At 45.8% G+C, this 21760-nt stretch overlaps 1 protein-coding gene across 3 annotated transcripts in view; it reads right to left on the reverse strand.

The window, feature by feature from the left end:
- Nucleotides 1–21760, reverse strand: part of ACTN1 (actinin, alpha 1) — a 49702-nt gene that overhangs the window by 10997 nt on the left and 16945 nt on the right. For all 3 annotated transcript variants that reach the window (XM_009325575.1, XM_009325574.1, XM_009325576.1), the window contains exons 6-13: nt 15561–15642; nt 13844–13929; nt 6914–7006; nt 5540–5770; nt 4846–4993; nt 4098–4248; nt 1826–1934; nt 1197–1337 (exon numbers count right to left, since the gene is read on the reverse strand). In XM_009325575.1, coding sequence (XP_009323850.1) covers nt 1197–1337; nt 1826–1934; nt 4098–4248; nt 4846–4993; nt 5540–5770; nt 6914–7006; nt 13844–13929; nt 15561–15642 — 1041 coding nt within the window. The remainder of the gene's footprint in view (nt 1–1196; nt 1338–1825; nt 1935–4097; nt 4249–4845; nt 4994–5539; nt 5771–6913; nt 7007–13843; nt 13930–15560; nt 15643–21760) is intronic.

Raw genomic sequence — 21760 nt, forward strand, 5'->3', positions numbered from 1 at the left:
CAGCAAAACGAATGGGGGACAGAGAGGCATGTGCAGGGATAATTGACAGAACAGTGTGGACAAAAGAGGGAATGAAAGTAAACTGCATGATTGACCTCTCTCTTACAACACACACATAGTAACTACTTTTTGTAAAATTGCTTCCTTACACGGTGACTCATTACTTTGCAGCTGCTGCAGTGGCCATAGAGATGTAATGCAAGTCTGGGGGGCTGGAAAAGATACTGCAAACAGGCACAAAGAGATGATGGAAGTGTTTAAATGCCGTTCAGATTTTTTCTGCATTATGAAAGATTTAATGAACCCCTTTGTTCAGGAGGGAAGGGCGGAAGAAACAAGTAGCAGCTCAGTAACAGAGCTGATACTAGGCTAGGGCTATTTCACTACCCCTCCGCCCCCCTGGGGGACATAGTGTCCTCAGTTGGTCTCCCATTCGCTGCCTCACTGATTGCCATGTTGCTGTCAGCCATTCCTGCAAAGAGCTGACTTGGATTCTTTTCATGAGCCCATCAAGCAGGAGAAATAGAAGTCCCCACTGCAACCCAGGGAAGAGAATTCCTGCTCTCAAAGGTCTGAAAATTACCCGTAGGTACCTCAAGTTGCTTTCATAACACCCTTTCAGAAGGGGGAAAACTGAGATACTGTCTCTGTCGTCTTGCAGGAGGCAAGACGACTTCCGCTTCAAATGGTAATCCACCACCAAAGTGGACAATTCTGATTTTTCTTGTGCTCAGCACCGAAACCCAGCTGGCAGCTCAACAACTGCCCTCATGGCACATCCTATCACATAGGACCAAATGACCTGGACATGACATTACATGGGACAACTGACCTGCAGAACCTGTAAGCAGCACTAAGCTTTGCTCATGCGGGTTAAAAAAAAAACCCACAAGACCCTCAAAGGTTCCTCAATTTTCAGGCTTTCATTAATAAGACTCTGGGGTTACACTGAAAAATCCACTTTTCAGTTCTTTGTGTCCAGCTAGGATGGTGTGAGCATGTTTCATACCTATTCAGATCCAGGTTTTTGGAGGAAATCAAGGATAAACATACTCCTTATTGTTTCTCTTGCTAAGGCTCACTCACTAGAGCAGAAGCACCAGAACATAACCTACAAATATGACTCCACTAGGAATCCAGGAGACCCCCGACTTCTCTCTATCCCAGCCTGACTGTTGCAAATGACTGCTCTGTACCTGGATCTCCTCGATGGTGTGAACAATGAACGTGTCCTGCAGGTCCTCCATGGCCCCTTCCATCCAGTTATTGAAAGGGGCAGCTCGTTTGGCATATTCCAGGTACAGCTGGTCAATTGTTTCCAGTAGCTTCTCTGTCCTCTGGGTATGCACAAAAAAAAGAAAGAAAATCAGGAAAGATGGTTAGAGAAGAATAATCACATAGATATGTGGGTTGTCTGAGCTGCTCCTTCCTTTCAGACCTCCTTGGTGCTCCCAGGATGGTACTACAGTAAAAGTCTCTCTGCTGTTAAGAGATTACACACAGGATGGATTTTTTCCTCTGAGGGAAAAATCTGAGGTCCTTTGAAATAAAACAAAACAAGGACAGTCTTTCCAAGCAGAACGAAATTACAAAACACAGAAAAGTAGAAATAAATCAATAGCCTGAGCAAACAAACGGCACCACAATTTGGCTGGAAGGGGAAAAGCAGGCTAAGTATACTGAAATGTAGCCCTCGTTTACAGTCTGGGATGTTCTAGGCGTGCACAAAAGAGCTGAAACTGGTTGCTCATGCCCACTGCAGCTTGATTCCCACAAAATGACCTACCCACGTAATCCCAAAGGTCCAACTTGTAATATGTCTCACCTCCAAGGCTTCTCTACGTTTCTGGGTTAGGGCACCCAGATTATCCCACTGATCACAGATTTTCTGGCACCTGGCATTGACACTGGGAGAGTCGTAATAGTCCAGCTCACTATAAGGGGTGGGGAAAAAAAGTACAAGAAGTCAAATAAAGACTTTTTGGAGAAGAAAGAGAAACCCATTAGAAATCTTTATCAGCCTTGAGGACAGATTCAGGCATGCAGAGCTCATGGTCTCTGCAAGCAAAGCGAGCCAGGAAGACGGCAGTGTCTAGTTTTGGAGACACTGTATGTTATGGTACATCAAACAGCACAGAACAGGAAGAAAAACAACCACCAAAGGCCTCAACAAACACTGGTGCTGGCTGCCTGATGGGAATAACTTGGCACTGGGGGAAGAGAGTACAGACTTTTGCTCAAGATGGGAATAAGCAGATTATGAGCACAGCAATATGCCCCATATTCTGCTTAAGAACATCGTGCAGGCTAACTACCTGCATGGGGTAAGCTGAAGCTTGTGGTCTTGTATCGCTTTGTGCTCTTGGTTCTGCACACAGTCAAAGAGGGAGAAACCTGGGAAGTGTCAGCCTCGAAAGAGGAAGTGGAGTAACTCACTCGGCTACTGAGTGACCCTGGGCCATCTGATGAACATTTTTCTAAGCAGTAATGCAGATTTAAACAGTTTCCTCTTGCCTCCCCTAGCCTTGTTTCTTCCCACCATTGTATTGCCCTCCTGAGGTGTGTGGGCACAACTGTTGGTGGAATCTTGTGGTAAACTGGTCAGGAAACTGATTTGGGCTAAAAATAACTTTTTCTTTGCTGGGTTTTTAATCCAGATCAGTTCCTTGATCTACTTTGCTGCAGAGCCAGCTCTGCAGATGAAAGAACTGCTTCTGAAAGCCTGGCTTATAATGCACCCGTGCTGGACTGCTACTGCTGGGGAGTGGAATGTGCCGTGCCCTGAGACATGCCTGGCATGGGCAGCTGCAGCGCCTTCCTCCAGACCCTCTCCATCTCCCTGGCAGTGTATTTCTGGGGGAGAAAAGAGCTCAGCCATGGTTTTTCAGGGTACAACCTCTTTGCTGAGATGGAAGATGGCTTTTGGAAGGATGGCAGAGCCCACTGTTCTCACACTTTGGAAGAAATCATCTCTCCCCCAGCTTAGGGCCCAGCCTTCCCTGTTGCTCTTAGAGCTGCAGCTGCTTTGGCTGGCATGTAGCATGTGCTTTGGAAGTGGCAGGTCAGCTAATGCTTGCTGACTAGCCAGCCTTGGTTTTAATCTTACTGACATGGAGGATTGCCTTGAACCCTCCTCCTGTTCCAAGGTCAATCCTCCAGTGGACAAGGGAGCAATTCTGTAAATCCGTGTTGTTAAAGGAGATAATGATCTTGATCCAATAATCCTGATTTTTTAGAGAAAAATAGTCCTTCGGCCCAAGAGTACTGATCTTAGCCTAGACACTAACTTGAGGTAGGCCAGTACAATATATAAATATTTTTAAAATAGGAAACAAAGTCAAAGCCAAGTTATACAGGCTGTTTTTGCCAAGAAACATGCAGGGTTTCAAAATCTCTATCCCTGTGCTGCAGAGGCCAGCTCCCTAGCAATCAACCTCCCGCAGTGAGGAGACCCCATTTCTCCTGGTAACTTGCATCACTTGTCACTCCAGGAAAGGGAGTGGAGGTGAAGTTTTCCAAGCCAGGGGAAGCAGGGAGGGAGCTGAGCTGCTGTGAGGATGCCCTGGAGCAAGTGCCGACCAGAGTGCGCATAGTGCAGTACTCCTGGGGCAAAGGGCCGGGGTGGCAGCAGAGGCCACGATGGGCTCAAGCATCAGCAGATTTTTCTCCTGCCAGAATAAAGAGGATTTTTTTGATAAAAGAGAGCAAACTGAGAGCCTGCTATCCTCTGCCATTTCCTTCTGTTCCTGGAAAAGTATGACGGCATTACAACTCTGAAACCTAGCAGGCACCAGCGGCAGGTCAGACTCTTTAGGAAAGGGTTCACAGCAGCATAAGGAGCTGGAAGAGGATGGAAACTTGGCTTGGGAATATAATTCTGCCACCCCCTCATCAGCACCCACAACTCATCTGTTTTCTGGCCTGCTCTTCTGGTGCGTCCGGATACTGGAGAGCAGTATCCTAGATACTGTTTGGAAACACTGGGACTTCCCAACATTTTTGTATGGGGATTGATTTATGGCTCTCCAGAGGGCAGAGGGCAAAGCTGATTAAGCCTCTCTGGCCCCAAGGATGGGACGTGCGCCGGGGTGCCGTACTTCAGCTCTTGTGCAATAGCAGCAATCTGTTCCACGCGGTCCTGGTGTGCAGCCAGGTCGCTCTCAAAGGCCTCGTGTTTCTTCAGCAGGGCCTTTATCTCCGAGAGGGTAGCAGTTTCGTAATCCTTCTGCTGCAGCATTGCTTCCTTACCTGGGGAGGGAGCCAAAGGACAGGAGAATGAAGGACAGGACCCAATGCCCCCAAAGCCAGCTCCCCATCACCGAGGCAGCCCCATCGGCCCTCAAAAGGGCATCTGCCCCACTCCAGACACTCTGCCCAAGGTTTGCCCTCACACGTGCTGGCCTAGAGATGCACAATCCTCATTTTCAAACCACAGAGTGTGAGTTTGCCATTAAGAACAGAGAAGGGCATGTAATGCAGCTCAAGCCAGTGCTGTCACAGTTTATACTAGACTCGTCTCAGTATGCAAACTGGGCTATGCTGGTTCTGTAAATGCCAACTGTAGCATTTACTGTACGGTAACTTTTCCTCTGCTCTGTAGCTCTTTTCTATCCAAAGTTCTCACCTTGCAACAGTTAGGGAATGCCAATGTGGCCACATGATGTAGCAGAGCGGAGATCAAGCTGATTTTCATGCATTATTATTATAAGAAATGAACCGAAACCAGGACACTAGCATTCTCGAGAGGAAAATCTCATGGAAGGACCTATGCATGATCCATCTCTTCCTCCCTATGTAATGGACAGCACTATGTCAGGCAATAGGAAGCATGTAGCTTGGCATTACCATCTGTCCAGGACTCATGAATGGATGCTTTCTGCCGGAACTTCTCTGCCAGGTGATCCAGCCTCTCTAGCCTCCGGATCTCATTCAACAACCACTCCTCATAGCCCTTCTCGGCCTGCTCTAGGCCACCCCAGGCATTGTTTATATCCTAGAGACAGGAGCACAAGAAGAAAAGGCAGGTTAGAAGATGGGGGGGGGGGGGGGGGAGAGGGAGGTGAGGCTTAGTCTCCATGAGCTACATGGCTCCAACTGGTTGGAAGGAGTGGATGTGGGCTTTTAATCTCACAGGGCTGTGCGGACAGGTCAGGAAGATGACGTGCCAGACTTAAGATAAGCAGGACTAGCAGTGTCAGGATATACCTGTCTGCACGAGAGTCCCTCTCGAAACACTTCCCCACATGAAACTTCAACAAAACCCAACCATTTTTCCAATTAGAAAAAATGAGAGGCACCCAGACATCTCCTCATAAAGGCATCCAACTTGTGAAGAGCCTCAGAGTCTGGTTTAGGTACAGGGAAGCAATGATTGCTTGATCCTCTCTTATTATGGCCTCACTGAACTATATTCTGTAGGGTTCCTACCACAGAGTAGCTCACACTGAAGGTGGGCATGCTTTGCCCACCCATGGGCAGAAAAGGAGTCCCAGTTTTTAGACATGGTTGGGGGTATATATGAGCAGTTACCCGCACTCACCGAGACCATTTTCCCTTCTGAAGGCATGAAGGCTGGCCTGTTGCTGAGCCGCAGCTTGGTCTGCAAAGTGTTGAAATTGATCTCAAGTTGGCACTTCTCTTGGACCTTGGGGGGCTTGTGCAGGCGGCGGTAGTCCCGGAAGTCCTCCAGTTTCTGCTGCATGGCTTGCATGGTGTTCTCTGGGGCCCGGTTCTCCAGCCAAGGGATGGTACGACGGATCCACTCCAGCAGCTGGAAAGAGCAATGACAAGAAGCCTTGAACTGAAAATTGTGTTAAAACTACAGGTGTTGCTCTGATCTCATTAGGCACCATTTACTTTTATGTTTGCTGTCAGAAAGATTCTGCCACCAGCAGGGCTTGTAAAGAAAAGTTTGCCAGCTTTTTTAGAAGTATTTTTTTTTTAAATGAGCAGCTCATTCTCTACCACATTAAGTAGTACCGCTTGTTGCCAATCCAACATGCTTAAGGCATAGCTTTCGCACAATCAGGACCAAACTATGTCCTCAGATTATGCTAAAGCCTTAGAGTTTTGCTGGACTGTTGCATAACTAAAGGATGCTGTAAGTCATATTATCTCCAGAAAGGTCTGACAGAAGAAATAAGTTCTTGCCTCCAGTTACACTTTTCCCACTCTAGCTTCCTTGAAGTCAGTGTTGCTCTTTGAATAGCGCTCCTTAGCAAACCTATTTGGGGAGCTGGCAAAATGCTAATGCAATGGTCAGTCTATAGTGTGAGTGGAGTAGTGTACTATGTTTTTCAGACCAGGCTGAAACCAGGCTCATGGGCTATGTTTGCCTTTTTGTTCTCCATCTTCCCATCCCTACTTATCTTCCACAAACACACTCCAGTCCACATTTGGTCACTTCTGTAGTTTCACAGCTGTCAGTCTGTCAGCCTTCTCAGTTAACCAAAGCAGCCTCTAGCTTGTATCTTACACAGATTCTTTCAAACTATCAGCAAATGCATATTTCTTTCCCCAATTATCTCTATCTTCCATTCTCTCCGATCCAATTCCTGACTTCTGCAGTAGATCAGCATACAATTTGTACGAAAGATGTTATGAAGTTGTATAGTCCTGAGGAATGCAAGCTAAACCAGCTTGATTTTTTCCTTTAATTTTAGTATTTCTGCGTCTGCTCTTGATAAACTGAGAAACTCAAAGTTGCTCTATGGAAGCTTTCTGTTTTAAAGTAGATTGCTCTTGCCTTTAAGGTAAGTTCGATCTTTCATTTTTCTCAAGCTAGAAGGAGAAAAAAAGAATTTTCCAGGGAAACGTGTGCCAAACAGCATTCCCCAAGATTAGCTATCAGCATTAAATGCAATTCCTTTCCACATACCACCACCCAGAAACCAACAGCACCATGGACACCTACATCACTGGCCAGTTTTTCGTAGTCTTCCATGAGCTGTTCGTTTTCTTGGTTGACTGCCAGCACCTTGCAGATACGATTTGCTGCTGTCTCCGCCTGACAAAGAGAAGAAAAATGGAAGAAGGGAAAAGTGTGAAAAAAACCCAAACAAAACACCAAAACAACAAACCAAAGCTTGCAGCTTAGCTTCCTGCTACATATCTGCGGGTAAAGTCTCCTACCCTTGGCTCTAGCAACCTGTCTGCGCTTCGAAATGTCTGTCCTGACCTCTTTGCTTTCCATCTGACCTTCTATAATAATTTATTTTTCCTTTCTCAGGTGAATATGTTCCTTCAGAGATTCTCAGCAATACTGATCTCACCCTATGCGTTGTGAGACAACCACATATCTATGCCTTTTCTGAAGCTGCTCCTAGGAGAGGGCCCTGTTGTTTGCTTCCTACCAGACAACCCCGGCTTGCCTCCTCAACCCCAAACAGGAGGTTTCTGCCACCACCACCACCCCCCTCACCAGCATTCAGAACTGCAACACCAGTAACTGAGTGGTGTCAAGCTGATGAGAGACTCTACATGCTTTTACCCCAGGAAAGAACTACCTAAACAGAGTTAATCCATAGACTGGACTTTGGAAAATTCCTGATTTTGTTTGGAAGATGAAGTGGTAGATACTCCTCTTAACCTTATATTCTGCCCAGCAGAGCTGTCTTTCAGCTTTCCCTGTATTTCTGGCACTCATTACAGGGCCACCTCCTCCAGCATCTTACCGCATGACACCTACCATGTATTCAGGGTCTCATGATCCAGCTGAGAAGAGGATTTTTTTTTTTTCCCCCTTTCTGGGTAATCTTTCTGCTTACTCTCCCAAAACAAGTCTCACCAAAAAAGAGCCTGTTGTTACTATTTAGTTTTTTTTTTTTTTCCCCCATTTTGGGACGAAAACCTTGTTCTCTGCAGGGAGCTGAACGCGTTAAAACATGAATTTGGAACAAAGTAAGGATCACAAAAATCCCAGCTATGAACTCAGGAGCAGTCAGTCTGCCCTGGAGTGCCATGCATGTGTTTGGCATGGGGAACATACAGCAGGCTGATCCTTGCACAGCATGTATCTGTGGGTATCAGCTCCCTTTATCATTATCATGGTAGATACCATGCCACAAAGCCTCGGAGGATGTGCCCCTGTGATGGGTGTCACAGGACTGCTCAGCACCCTCTTAGCACAGTACAGCTATCACCCTGGTGCCCGGGGAAGATGCTAGAGCTACCCATAGGACCCCTATGGAATAGTCCTCCTTACAGTGGCTAAGTGGAGATGAAGAGGAGAGGGCACATGCCAACACTACAACAGATCAATTGCGAATGCTGTGTCTTGCCTTAAAACTATGTGTGGGACTGATGCCAAAAGAAGTTTTGCTGAGCTTATAGCTGGCAAGTTTCAACCTTTTTCTATTTTTAAAAGGCCTTTTATTATCTGTTTATTCAATCTCCAAGGCCATTTGAGAAAAATCCTCTAATTTTTGCAGCTGATGCGAGGCAGCAAGAATAGCAATAAAGTCATAGGCTATACAGTGATGTATGGATAGCTAAGGTCCCAGAGGATCTGGCAATCTTATTCATTTCTAAGAAGCTGTAAAAACATATATTCAGTCATCTGTCCCTTCACTAAAGCGGGCCAGTTAGCAGATACACATATATTAACTAATTTAAAACACATCAGAGGGATCTGTACAGGAGAAAGAGCAATTTCACTTAAAAAAAAAAAAATCTGTAAAAAGTGCAAATGATGGTTACGTTTAAGAAAGCTTGTACTTTGATCTGTTTTTAACTAAAGTTGTACTTTAATGGAGTGCTTTTTGATATCCAGAGAAAACTTTATAGACATGGGACCAAATAGCATGTCAGCAAGACATTGCCAGAGCCCTACCATGATGTGTCTAGTGACTGCAGGGAACTGGCGGTGCCAAATGTTTATCTCAATTGTCCCAGGAGAGGAGCTCCCTGCACACTCAACTTTCTCCTTTTTACACGCCAGGAGCTCACTGCAGCAGCAGCCAGCTGTGCAGGAGGGACCCCATTTCACGGAGGCATATTTACATGTATCCAACCATAGATTTCTTCCAGCTGCCAAAGTTTTTAAATACGTGTGTGTGTATATATGAGTGTTGAACATCTGCCCAAACACAAAAGCCCTCTGAATGTCAGCAATTACGACACTATTTGTATTATCCTAACAGCTGAATTGTAGAGGCTTTCTCTCCCCTACTAGTACTTGCTTCTCAATGGTTCTTGCCTACTCCAGACTGCTCTATGCAACAGTGTGCCGCTGCAGCAGCAGGAAAGGCTCTGTGGCCACTATCACCATTAATGTCATGAGCAGTTACACTGACTTGGTCTGAGCAAGGTAGGCCAAAAGGATCCCAGTGCTTTCGGGTAACCTCCACAAATACCTCCCACAATGCTGCTAATGAGCTGATCTGTGGTGATGGCAACCTCAGTGAAACACTTTCAGGTAAGAGTGGCACACCAAGATGTTTACATAAGGCCAAGGCAGCTCCCCCTACACGTTCATTAGTGGAGTGGAAAAAGCCATTTTGGCTTCCTCACACTGCTAAAGGCAATGATACATTTAGGATGCTCACGCTGGCTCCAAACAAGCCAGGATGTCCACAAGGCATGGAGCAGCACTGAGAAGATGCACCATCCTCGAGTCTGGAAGCTGCATATCTGTATTCTCAGAGAACCTGATCAGCTTCGGTGCAGTGTCATGCTGACACATTATACTACTTACTCAGAGACTTTGGGGAGGGCAAGCCCAGGGCATTCTGCTCGATACCACACTGCTGCGTGATATGCATGTGCTGTTTGGTGGACTCAAAATGGAAATCTGAATAGCCAAAGAATAGCCAAAGTAGCAGTAATTTCTCTGCCTTTTGTCTTTTCTGTACTTCTCAACCTTGACTAGGACTGCTTAGGGTGGAAGTGGAGTTAGTTGTCTCTCTAGCTCATGGGTCCAGGTCTCTTCGCTGAGGAGGATGATAAAGGAAGGCATTCCCACAGTGTGCTACGTAGGGAAGATGCCTGCCTGCTGCTGTCCTCTGGCCTCAGAGGACCACTTCAGAATACTGTATGCCAAACACAATCTCTTAATAGAATGGTAAAACGTTAGTTAGAAATTTTCACCCCAGAAATCAAGTTTACAAAATATTAAGCAAACCAGTAGTTGCATGCATTTAGTGTGAAAGTCAGAAGCGGTTAGAAAACAAGCAAACCAACCAAAGCAAGTATACCTATATATATATATATGTAAAAAAAATGGCATAAAGAAAAAGCAGCCATCTACACACACAAGTCAGGCTGGGGACCCTGTACCTTCAAAGGCTCAGTATAAGAGAGTGAAAGAAGCAGAAAGCAGCTCATGGGACTTCCCCTTCAGGACTGGTGGTAGTAATGAAAAATCTGAATGAAAAATGGAGCGATATCACAGTAAGTCACCTAACCGTGCATGAGACGGCAACACACTACAATCTGTGCTGGGGCTTGCACTCAGTAATCACTTTGCACTTGCCTGGGGGTTTGAATCTGTGTCACTCAGCAGCTGGCTAACGTACAGCAAGGGCAGCTCCAAAAAGGAGCTGTGCCCCTCCTGCCAGGGCACAGTTGAGTTGCTGGCCCATCAGGATTGCTAAAAAATTAATAAATGATTCAATCTTTAATCTTCCCTATAAACCAGTTCGACTACATGGGATCGAAGCTTTAATAACCAAGAAGCTCCATCTCTAGGTTCTTGCCCCAGCTACTTGGTTCAGGTGTTAAGGCAGTAAAAGGTTGTTTTCAGTTACCCCAGGAGACGTAACATCCACCTAAACTGCTGATGAGAGCATGGGACCTGCTCAGCAGGTTTCCAAATCGTGGAATGGGTGCAGAGAGAAGAGGAAGGGATTGGCGAGGGGCATGGCTGCTCCTGCAGCAGGCCACAACCCTCCTTATATTGTGGTTTGCTGTTTCCTCAATCTGGAGTTCTTTGGGTTAAGCAGACAGCATGGAGCAGTCCCTCAGGGGCACCTAGCAAACAGCAGGCCTTATCACTGGGCTGGCTTGAGTTCTCAGTCTTCCTGAGCAAGTATCAGCTGGCCGGAGCTTGCAGCCTGGTCTTTAGGGTTTTGAACTTCTCACAAAGCAGGATCCTAGTGGAAAAGTCATGACTACACAAATTATGCCAAACGGGCAAGTCTACTACACTGCTGTGAGACATATTCCCAGTTCCTTGGAAACAAGACAGCATCACGTAATTTATATGAAACAGGGCAAAGAACAAATAGCTTGAGCTAAAGAACTGCTCCCTGGAACCTACTGCCTATGTTTGCCCTCTGAAAGCCAGCATCAGCACGGTATCTGCATCAACACTGCGACCATCAGCACTGCTTTGTACAAAAGAGATACACTCTTCCTGGAGTCAAGTTAGCCCTCAAGCTGGGCAACGCATGGACTGTGTCTCAAATAGAAAAGGCCTAGTGAGAGAAAGAAGTTGTGGCAGGGAGAAACAGGGAGATTTTACATCTGTTCATAACATGAAGAATACAGTCTTGAACTTTGGATTTTATTGTTCCAAAGCCTACAATCTGAAATTAGCAGTGATCTCGTGGAAAGGATACAGCCCAGCCAGGCTATGGCACGGGAGGAAAGGATGGACCTTTTTCTTCTGTTCAAAGGATTGCAGGGAAATTGCTGGTTTGGAGGAAGTTTGCCCAAAGGCGAACCGTGACTATTTGGTTCCTCTGAGGACTAATGTCCCGATGTCAGGCAAAGAGACTTTGGAGTAAAGAGGAAGCAGAGAAAGAAGGACTGAAGTTATGGAAATGGGCAAAGCAGAGGAAAGAGAAATAAAACATATAGGCGGTTTGGGAAACAAAGGAGAATGACCAGGGAGAAGCAAGGAATGGAGAAGCATGTGAGTCTGGGAAAGCTCAAGGCCTGGTAGGAATGGACTTTGTGGCTGGAGCACAAAAGTGCTATGTAACCAGCTCACAGATGATTCAGCCTAGGAAAAACCACTGACCTAGCGGGGGCTGAGTGTGGAAGGCAGGATAGCAGCTCAAGGGGGTCAGGCTGTGATTTCCTGGACTAGGCTCATTTGATTGTGGTACTTCTGGAGGCGCATCGCCTGGCCAGGATGATGCCCACTAGTCACTGAAAGGGTACCAATTCTGTCAGAGCAGACATTCATTAATCTTTCGATGCCAGCTTTACCAAATGCTTTCTCCACCGCTGGGGTGTGAAACCGGAGGGAAAGGGCAGCTCAAGTCTGTTTGAAAGGACATTCACATCACTTCTCCAGCAAGACTACAGATGGCACATCCAAGCGCATCGCTGGATGCACTGGGCTTCCCTGCAAACGCCCTGGGGCGGATGGGGGTCTGGCACGTTCCTCCACGTTCTGTGTGGAGAGGAACAGTGGGCAGGGCAGGGAGCGGGGAGGGGGTTGTTAGCAGTAAAGTCTCACCTTCTGCGCCCCTGAGAAGGCGTGGTAGTAACATGAGACATAGGTCATTATGGCCTTCTCATCCGGCCTTAGCGTGCCTATAATATCTGTGCAGAGAAGGAAAAGAGGTTGAAAGGATAAAGTAAGAAGCAGCACATAGAATAAAACAAAACAGTCATGGGTGGCGTGAGAGAGGGGGAGAAAACTTCCCATCATGCATTGCAGGACAGGCCAAACAGATTTCCATGCGGAGAGCTGGGAATTCGGATCAGAAGGTGGCTAGCAGCGTTGGCTTGTGGCTCAAAGCGGCACCCCTCCCTCCCACCTCCCCAGTCCAGGGGGATCCCGAGCTGAGGATCTAGGCTCTGCACCTTCACAGCTGTGGTCTGGGGGCCTGGCCCAAGGATGCAAATAGGCTGTTTGGAGGTTTGAATGCCTGCGCTCAAGGCCTTTCTGTACGCCGAGGAGCTAGAGATCAGAGCCTTCCTACGCAGTGCACTTTCTACAGTGTATCTGCTCTGCTGCAACACACACTGCCTGTTCCTATGGCACTGAAGTACAGGCAGCTGCTTGGTTTTGGCGAGAGATGCTTACAAGGTTTCACCCACAAAATGTTCTCCTTAAGTGACTGTATTAACAACATGAAAATGGCTAAGCCAGACACAACAAGGACTCAACTGCCCGTTTTCCAGCATGGTAGGTGAGAAAAGAGGAAAAAAAGAAACAAATGAACAAAAACATGCATCCCAGTCATGATAAGCAACGCTCTGTCTGCAAAATCACCACGGACGTACTCGTTAGACGTGCTTTGTAAGCCCCAGGTGAACTGGGACTGAATTTGTGGCACAACTTGAGAAAGCAGCAGGTTCAGACCTTGAAGCAAGGGTGCAGATACCTGCAGCATATGTAAGGTAAAAGATAAAGCTTTGGGTATTCATTAACTCCTTCATAAAACCACTAAGTCAGCTCTGTTCCTCCATCTTCGAAAAAGAAAAAAAAAAAGTGAATAGGTATCAGCATTGTTTCCAGTGGGGGCAGGCTGCAGTGTCCTGCTGAGCAGAGCATCTATGTGGTGGTCTCCACCTTTGTGAGACCAAGCATCCTAGCTCAGATTCCCCAGGAACAGGGGGTGCAGGTCCTCGGCCGTCAGGGCAGCAGTTCAGAAGGCAAATGGAGAAGGCAGAGCTCCTCACTCCCTTGGATTTGCGTGCATGCCAAGGTGCTGGCATACGTAAGTGCCACTGAAAGTACCTCTGACTATAGGGAAATGGGACTCCTGGCTCCCTTGCCCCACGTATTATGTGTGGGGCACCACTTTGAACCAACAGCCAACTCTACCAAAAACATAATAATAAAGATGCCCGTAGCTAGAGAGGAGAGAGAGAAAGAAAAAAAGGTTTGGACATTAGCAACGGCACCAGGTGTGCTCTGTGGAGGGAGCTTGGGATCCTGCGATACCTTCTGGGCTCCTGAGAAGGCGTGGTAGAAGCTAGAAACATAGGTCATGATGGCTTTCTCGTCAGGACGGGCAGTTCCAACAATGTCTGTCAAAAAAAACCTCACGTTAAGAGCATAATCAACTGATGGGAGGAAAGCAAAGGAGAGGGAGAACCACAATTGTCCAGGAGGCCTGCTGGGGTATATGCTTGTCATAGCAACTCCACAAGGCTTCCCAGCATTCCCCAGAAGATGTGTCTCTCAGAAGCCAGGATCACCCTCCTGGTTCCCCTCCCTCATGGTAAAATTGCTTCCAGGGTCTGGCCAGGCTAATGCAGCCATATGTCAGCATGTCTCGTGTCACAGCATTTTCCCGTCCTGAGAACACTACTGTGAATGGTGGGCTGAATCAATCCAAACTGGCAGCAGGTTGACATGGCTTTTACAGACGTATTATACTGCAATTCCTCCATGCAGTTCTTCAGGAAAGATCCTTTCTCCCTTTCTTTCCATGCCCCCATCCTCCATTTCAACACAATGATAGCTTGAATTTCAAAAGGCCCTTTCATTAGTTTCAGGGGAAACTCAACACCTCCAGAGATCAGAATTAATGGTGTGGAGGAATGCACATTAGCTCCACTCCATGAGGGAGGAGAGTGATCAGGAAAGAGCAATAGGAGCTCCTGAAAGGGGCCCTCTTCATCACTGCTAGCTCTGCTGAGTTCTGAAGCTATATCCACTTATTTTGGAGGTGGCTTTATTTCCTCCAGAATGGCAGGAAGCACTTGAATCTACTCCAGAAACCTCATGATTTTTTGTGACCTCAGCATGATGAATGCAGGGAAAGCAAGACTCATCCTTGTGGATGGGAAATACTACCTAAGAATATGAACATCCTAGCTACCCAAATACAGGTTCACTGGGTTCAGCTGTCCTATCCCCACCTTTCCCCCTTGTTCCTCTCACTCCCTTATTTAACAAAAGCCTTTAGCTGCTTCTCCTGTCCAAACCAACCCTGAAATACAGCTTCTACCATTGAAACCAGCTGGCTTCAGGCAAACAGCCACCAACCAGTGAACTATTTCAGGCCATTGTTTGTACTCCAGTTACAGTCTTCAAAGTCTATTGTCAAGCTGGTCCTGACAAGGCTCTGAAAAGTAATCCTTGCTGTCCCAGTGGCCTCAAGGGAAGCAGTCACAGTCAGTAGCAAAAGCACCTCTGAACAACATGCATCTCTGCCTTGGTCTCCAGACCCAGTCAGTGAGGGATCTTCATGCCCAATACTTCTGAGTAGTCAAGAAGAAGCAGTTTATAATACTAATATCATGCCCCCAATCGGAAGATTGCCAGCAATGTCAGAAAGAGCCCAGAAACAAAAAACATTCTGGAGCAAAAGGAACGCAGTCCTACACCATACATTAACTCAGTATTAAGCCCGATTCTTGAAAGGGAACACTTCAGTCAGCAGTGGACATAGCCAGGTGTTACTCATTTCTACCTAGTGCGTCCACCCCAGGTTAAGATCTCCACACCAGACTCGGAAGACTGAGGGGCACAGGAGGAAGAGGGAAGCAGAACAGGTGATTCACTATTCTATTGTAACTTTTTCCCTATACATTTAGTACATGGTGATGGAGAGAGCATTCAGAGGCTACTGAATTCTTGTACAAGTGCACCTAGAAGAAGTGGGAAATTTCTTGAGAAAAAACAAGTTAAAAGCCACTGGGTTCTACTTTACCTTCTGCATCCAGCATCTTGGGAATATCCAGATATTTCTCAGCCACATCAAAAGCTGTGTTTAGATTAGTGAGAGGATCATCCTGGGAAAGAAACAGAGCCAGAGCATCAGCATCAACTTGTAACAAGGTACACAGCATCTCTCTCAAAACAGAGCTATTGTGCTTGGTTTGGTTCAGGTAACTGTGCTGTCCAGACAAAATTATGCATGAATCCGCATGCAGCAGGATGAAATAATTAGCTTCCTTTTGAAAGCAGAGCCTGGAGACTCATGATATAATTAACACATAATCTATGCACTTGCAACAAGAAGGAATAATACATTTTGTCCTGAACCTAGTTTAAAGTAAAATCAGCTTCACATCATACTGATAGTAAACGGCCATATCTCACATTTACATCTCATGCTTATATTAGGTTTGCAACTTCCATTTTAAAGAACTGCAGAGCAGTGTATCTGTTAGAACATCTAGGTAATATTAAAATAGTAACAACATCTGCAATGGGTGCTGTCCTTAACTAGTGTAGTTTGTTGAACACCAGTTGAGTGGGAGGAAGAGAAATGTTTTAACAAATCTCTACAAAATAAATATATATAAAAGTACCCATTTTGTCTGAGTATTGCTTTTCCTCCTAGGTGCTGCACAGGACTTGTAATTTCCTTAGTACATTTCTATTCCTCTCTATATAAACCTTCTGCTGTGGCAGGATGCACTTCAGATAGAGACATCAATACACAGTAATCAAATCCTAAACAAAGTTAAATGTGACTTATCACATCATGAGTCATACCACAAAGGTAACTAGATTTTAAAGAGCCACACAAGAGAATATGAAACCTAGATGTCACTGGAAATGAAAGACCTCTGCAAATTGTTTCCAGCATTCAAACATAATGATCAGCAACAAGACACCTACCAACCTGTAAGAGACCCTCATACAAGCCTGGTTCCTATATTCCTGTATATCCATGATACTTAGTTATTCTGAAGGATCAATCCACTTAATGGATGACAAATGACATTTGCACTGTCAGTTTCTACTGTTAAGACAGGTGGCTTCTGCTGGAGGAAAGGCTGTGCATAAACTGCTACTGTTTAGTCACCATGTTTGCTAAGTGTCTTTCGGGAGAGAGGAAGGATGGGGTGGTACTCTCCATATTGTCATTTGTGCCGCTCACACTGAGACCCACCTTAAAAATTAGGAAATAAGGAATATAATTATTTCACCTTCTTTCTAGAGTGGCATCCATGTTCTGTTTCTTTCCTATTTGAGATCATGTGCCTTCGCTTATTGCATTGACTTGGAAGATTAAGTTGTGCCTGAACTCTAATCAACAGGCAGTTTCCTTTGAACTGTTGTGGTTTAACCTGGCAAGCAGCTAAACACCACACAGCCATTTGCTCACTCCTCCCCCTCCCCACCACGGGATGGGGGAGAGAATCAGAAAAAAGTAAAATTCGTGAGTTGAGATAAATACAGTTTAATAGGACAGAAAAGGAAGGGAAAATAATAATAATGATGATGATAATAGAATATACAAAGCAAGTGATGCACAATGCAATTGCTCACCACCCGCCAACCGATGCCCAGCCAGTTCCTGAGCAGCGGTCACCACCCCCTGGCCAACTCCCCCCAGTTTATATACTGAGCATGATGTCACATGGTATGGAATAACCCTTTGGCCTGTTTGGGTCAGCTGTCCTGGCTGTGCCCCCTCCCAGCCTCTTGCTGGCAAGGCATGAGAAGCTGAAAAGTCCTTGACTAGTGTAAACACTGCTCAGCAACAACTAAAACATTGGTGTGTTATCAACATTATTCTCATCCTAAATCCAAAACACAGCACTGTACCAGCTACTAGGAAGAAATTTAACTCTGTCCCAGCCAAAACCAGGACAGAACCCACCCAGTATGAAAGATGAAGCTAGGCAGGCTTGGGCAGACAGGGCATGCAGAAAAGTTCCTTTATGGCACTGGTCATTATGTAGCCCTCGGATTACAGCCTTCATGAAACTAGGAAACTGAGCTATTCTGAAAAGCAGTTTCCTGCAGCATTTCCCTAGGAATTAATGCATGTATTAGGTTGGCATCACATATCGGCATCATATTCCTTTGGATGAATGTCTTCTGTAGTCAGCCATGTTTCACCTACCAAAGTAAATCACACAGCGGCCATCAAAACAGACACGACCAGTGATCTGTATTTAGTCCACTGGGACAAGACAATATTAAGTGAGGAAATGTTGCACGGGCATGCTGTGATGAAACCAGCAGCTGTCACACATGGTAACAGGCCCCCATCTCAGTGTCAAATAGTACTTTATCCCTATATAATACACTTCCAATGGTGACTACATCAGATATATCTATATCCACCTCTTCAGAGTTTAGCAGCGGTACAGGCAGGGGATTTTTACTGTCCTCCAGCCACAAAGAACCACCCTATGCCATGGAATTAGAGGCTGGTACCATTTCAACTTCAGCCTACTTGTCTCCTCTGCCTGCTGTGGAGAAACCTCTATCAACCCAAACTGTAACCAAAAGCCTTATTTGAGGAGGTGAGACTAGCTGGTATATAATATACCTTGTTCACAGGGCCTTAGCTCCATTTAGGAAGGAAACATAACAGCCTTTCTTTCACTCAAGTGCAGGAGCATCCAGAAACGCCAAGTGGCAGCTCCCTTGCCAGTTTTCCCCTTGCTCATGTGCCATTTTCTACTTCTGTAGAAACATCACCACTGTGTACCAAATTTCAGCCTACACTGACCGTGACCACCACGGCATTGCTAACACCCTGACAGAGTCTTTAGCATTAAACACAGACCCTTCCTTAGCACAGACTCATCTGAATGAGCTGCCTGAAGATCTGTCAGCCTTCTCCTGGAGGAAAGGGAGGAGCAAACTCACCGCAGATAGCTTTCCTATCAGTTTGCAAGTAACAACAGCGGGAGCAATGTTGCCAAAGGTTAAAAAGAAGTTTTAAGCTGGAAGTTGGGAGAGGTTTCCTGATGGGAAAACTTACTGGGCTTGGGCACTCCCAAAGGAAGGGCTGGAAGTCTTAACACACGGGAAACTGGAGACTCACTAGATGAAGCCAGCAGAGTTCTACTTCATATGTAAGAAAGATGTGTGGTCACATAGTCTATTGGGGAATGAAGCTGAAGACAGTGCTACTGAAAGCAAGCTACCTAAGTCCAAGACTAGCTCTGAGATGAGCAGAGCTAAACCTGAGCAAGACCCTGTTCCCTGTGGGAAAAGCTTCACCCCTCATGGGCAGCTGAGCTGCTCATCACAAATGTGATGCTTCTTTGTGCAAAAGATAAGGTTTCCCTGGGGGGTTGTCCAAGACTACAACAGGGTCTTGAGCCCATGAAATTCCTCCAACTCCACCGCTTTCAGTTCCATCCCATTGTACACCAGCTAATCATTATTTCAAATCACTTGTTTCAGTTGACTCTCATGAAAAGGGATAAAGTAGTAAAGACTGGCCCGGCAGCTCCAAGGCTCGCAGTGCAGCACTGCAGCACCACGGCTGCAGGCATGCTTTAGGGACCCAAAGGCAGCAGAGCAAACAAAAGCCACGTCACCTGTTCCCTGATTCCTTCCACAGCTGAAACACACACCCCAGAAGACCACTGACCCAGATGAGGTTCTGCAGAAGTGCCTCGGTTTCCACTCTGCTTACGTGAACACAGAAATGGCAGAGACACGAAGTGGAGCTGTAACTTGCCAGGCTTTAGCTGGGCCAACTGCGACAAAAGCTATAGTTTTACCATGGAGGAATTACGTTGTTTTAACGGTGGCAGACAGCAAACCTGTCCTAAACAGATGCCCACCTGGCATGTTCTCTGCTTTTGCTGACTAAAGGCTACCGCGGCTCCTCCCCTTTCACCACAACCCTAACTCACATGGGGAGTCTTCTCTCCTCCTCCAGCTATTTCCAACTCCTTGCAGCACACAAGGTTGCCATGGCAATTATTGCAGTATGACATTAAAAAAATCTTCTATTAACTAGCAATCAGGAAAGGAGATGGAGGGGGAGGAAAATCGAGAGAGAGCAAGCACTTACTATATCTGCCAGAGTTGAAGACACTAGGAAGGAAATCCAATTGGTACAACTCATGTTTTCAGGAATATCTGTAATAAATGCATCCAACACGGCAATACACAGATCACGTTTCTATATGGATTGCAGTATATGAGGGGGTGTCTGAGCCATCAGTCAACCATTGTACTTGATAAAAAGACCTTAGATGTGGCTCACAGTTCAGCTACAGTCAGGGGTAAAAGGAGGAAGGGAAACCCCATCTTCTGCATATCCCTCGCATGCAGACCATGAGCTGAATCTCGAGATCTTATCTACAGTGAGCTGAACAATAGCAGACAGACCTGCACTGAATAGAAACCATCTAAGCAAATAAGTAGCTGTGGTGTCAGAAAATCACTGACACCAAGCTGGGTGGACTTGCACCTTTTATTTTGGGGCCTGGACTATACAAGCAACTTCAGCTAGGCAGGGCACGTAGGCAGAAAAGAATTGTGCTTGCTCCACTAATATAGCTAGACTAGGAAAAACAGGTAGGAACATAAACTCAGTACAAAACTGTGCTGACAAAAGAAGTTGCTAACTTTTGGGAGGAAAACATGCAGCTACACTGGCTACCTTTTGCTAGCATACACTGCCAATACAGGGTCTGTAGCATAGACACAGCCTCTGTGAAGGAGCAGAAAACACTAAAACTGCACAAGAATGCTGCCCAAACAGGAGGTACAATGCAGACCTCTTGGCAGCTTGGACTGATGTTCACCTCTCTATCTTATACATTTGTCTGTGTGTGCACAGAAACACACACAACATCACCAAAGGCAAGCACAACAGAGATGCCATTAATCACTCCCTAGAGCTGGAAGAGACCGGGAGGTAGACCTCTAATCTACTACCCACTGTGATAGCTGCTTCTCAGCAGCCTTTCTCATGTCTTTCTCAGCAAGGTAAGTCCCCTGCAGAGCCAGGGATGATTCAAACTGTTGGGGTTGGTTTGTTTGCTTGTTTTTGAGGGAAGGGGAAGAGAGGAAATAGGCTCCAAGGAGAAGGGCAAGAATCAGCCAAAGGGAAGAGAAAGAAGCGATAAAGGAGGAAACAAGTCACAGAAATAGTCCAGGCAAATACTGTATCTCGGAAGGTGCCATGTTTATACATTCTACAAATGGGTTTCAGATATCTAGCATAAAAAAGGCAACTTCCCTTCAGCACACATCAACTGCCAGAGCTAAAGGCTAGGCTTTGAGCTAAGTTCTTCCCAGCTATTTGCTCAAGATTTCAGCTGTGGTAGAGTTCTCAAACATGCATTTAATCTCATGCCTTTAGAGTAATCGAGGCAGAACAATAAAAATGACACAGAAAGAGTCAGAAGGCTGCAGGAGAGCAGAGGGAACCTGAGGAAGGAGGGATCAAAGGCAAGGAGAACAAAAGATGCTGGTTCCCTTTAACCTTGCTCCAAGAAGGACAAATCCCTTCCCATCTACATTGATTTTGGCTAGGACAATCACCCTCTCTTTCACCTTAAAAAGCCTGCAGGCAATATGACCAAATAACTTCCTTTCCCTCACTCTCGTTTCACTTGGGTTTGGCTTAGAGCTTTGTTGATAACGGAGAGCACTGTAGCATTTACCTGGCTGGGTTTGTCAGACACACATTGCTTAGCTGCTTTTATTTTCCCCAAGATCAGGCACTAAAAATGTAACTCTAGTAATTAATTTTTTTATTGCTGCTGTTTATGTAAACAGGTACAGTCTCTCCCCACTGTTTATTCATCATGTGCTGACTCCAGACACTAAAACTGATCAGATAATATAATGGACTGCTCTGCAAGACAGTAAAGATCTAAAAGGTTACTGAAAAGCAGATCAGGCATTGTACAATTCATTGGCTCAAGGATGCAGCTAATTTGATTAACTCATTTACATTTTGTCTATTTGCACAGTGATCCAAGAGCCCAGGTCTATTAGTGATGAGCTTCTATGTTTATTTCCCTAGCTAACATCAAGCACGTACATACTTTATAACACTCAGCCCGTGAGATCAGATGGTCAAACTTTTTGTGTATTAGTCCCAATAACAACACATAAATTATGCTCTTGGAGACTTTTCACTCCACTTGTGCACAGATATAGTGAAACTGGAACTCAGCAGACTGCAGG

Source organism: Pygoscelis adeliae, unplaced genomic scaffold (genome assembly GCF_000699105.1).
Source record: "Pygoscelis adeliae isolate BGI_AS28 unplaced genomic scaffold, ASM69910v1 Scaffold356, whole genome shotgun sequence".
NCBI lineage: Eukaryota > Metazoa > Chordata > Aves > Sphenisciformes > Spheniscidae > Pygoscelis > Pygoscelis adeliae.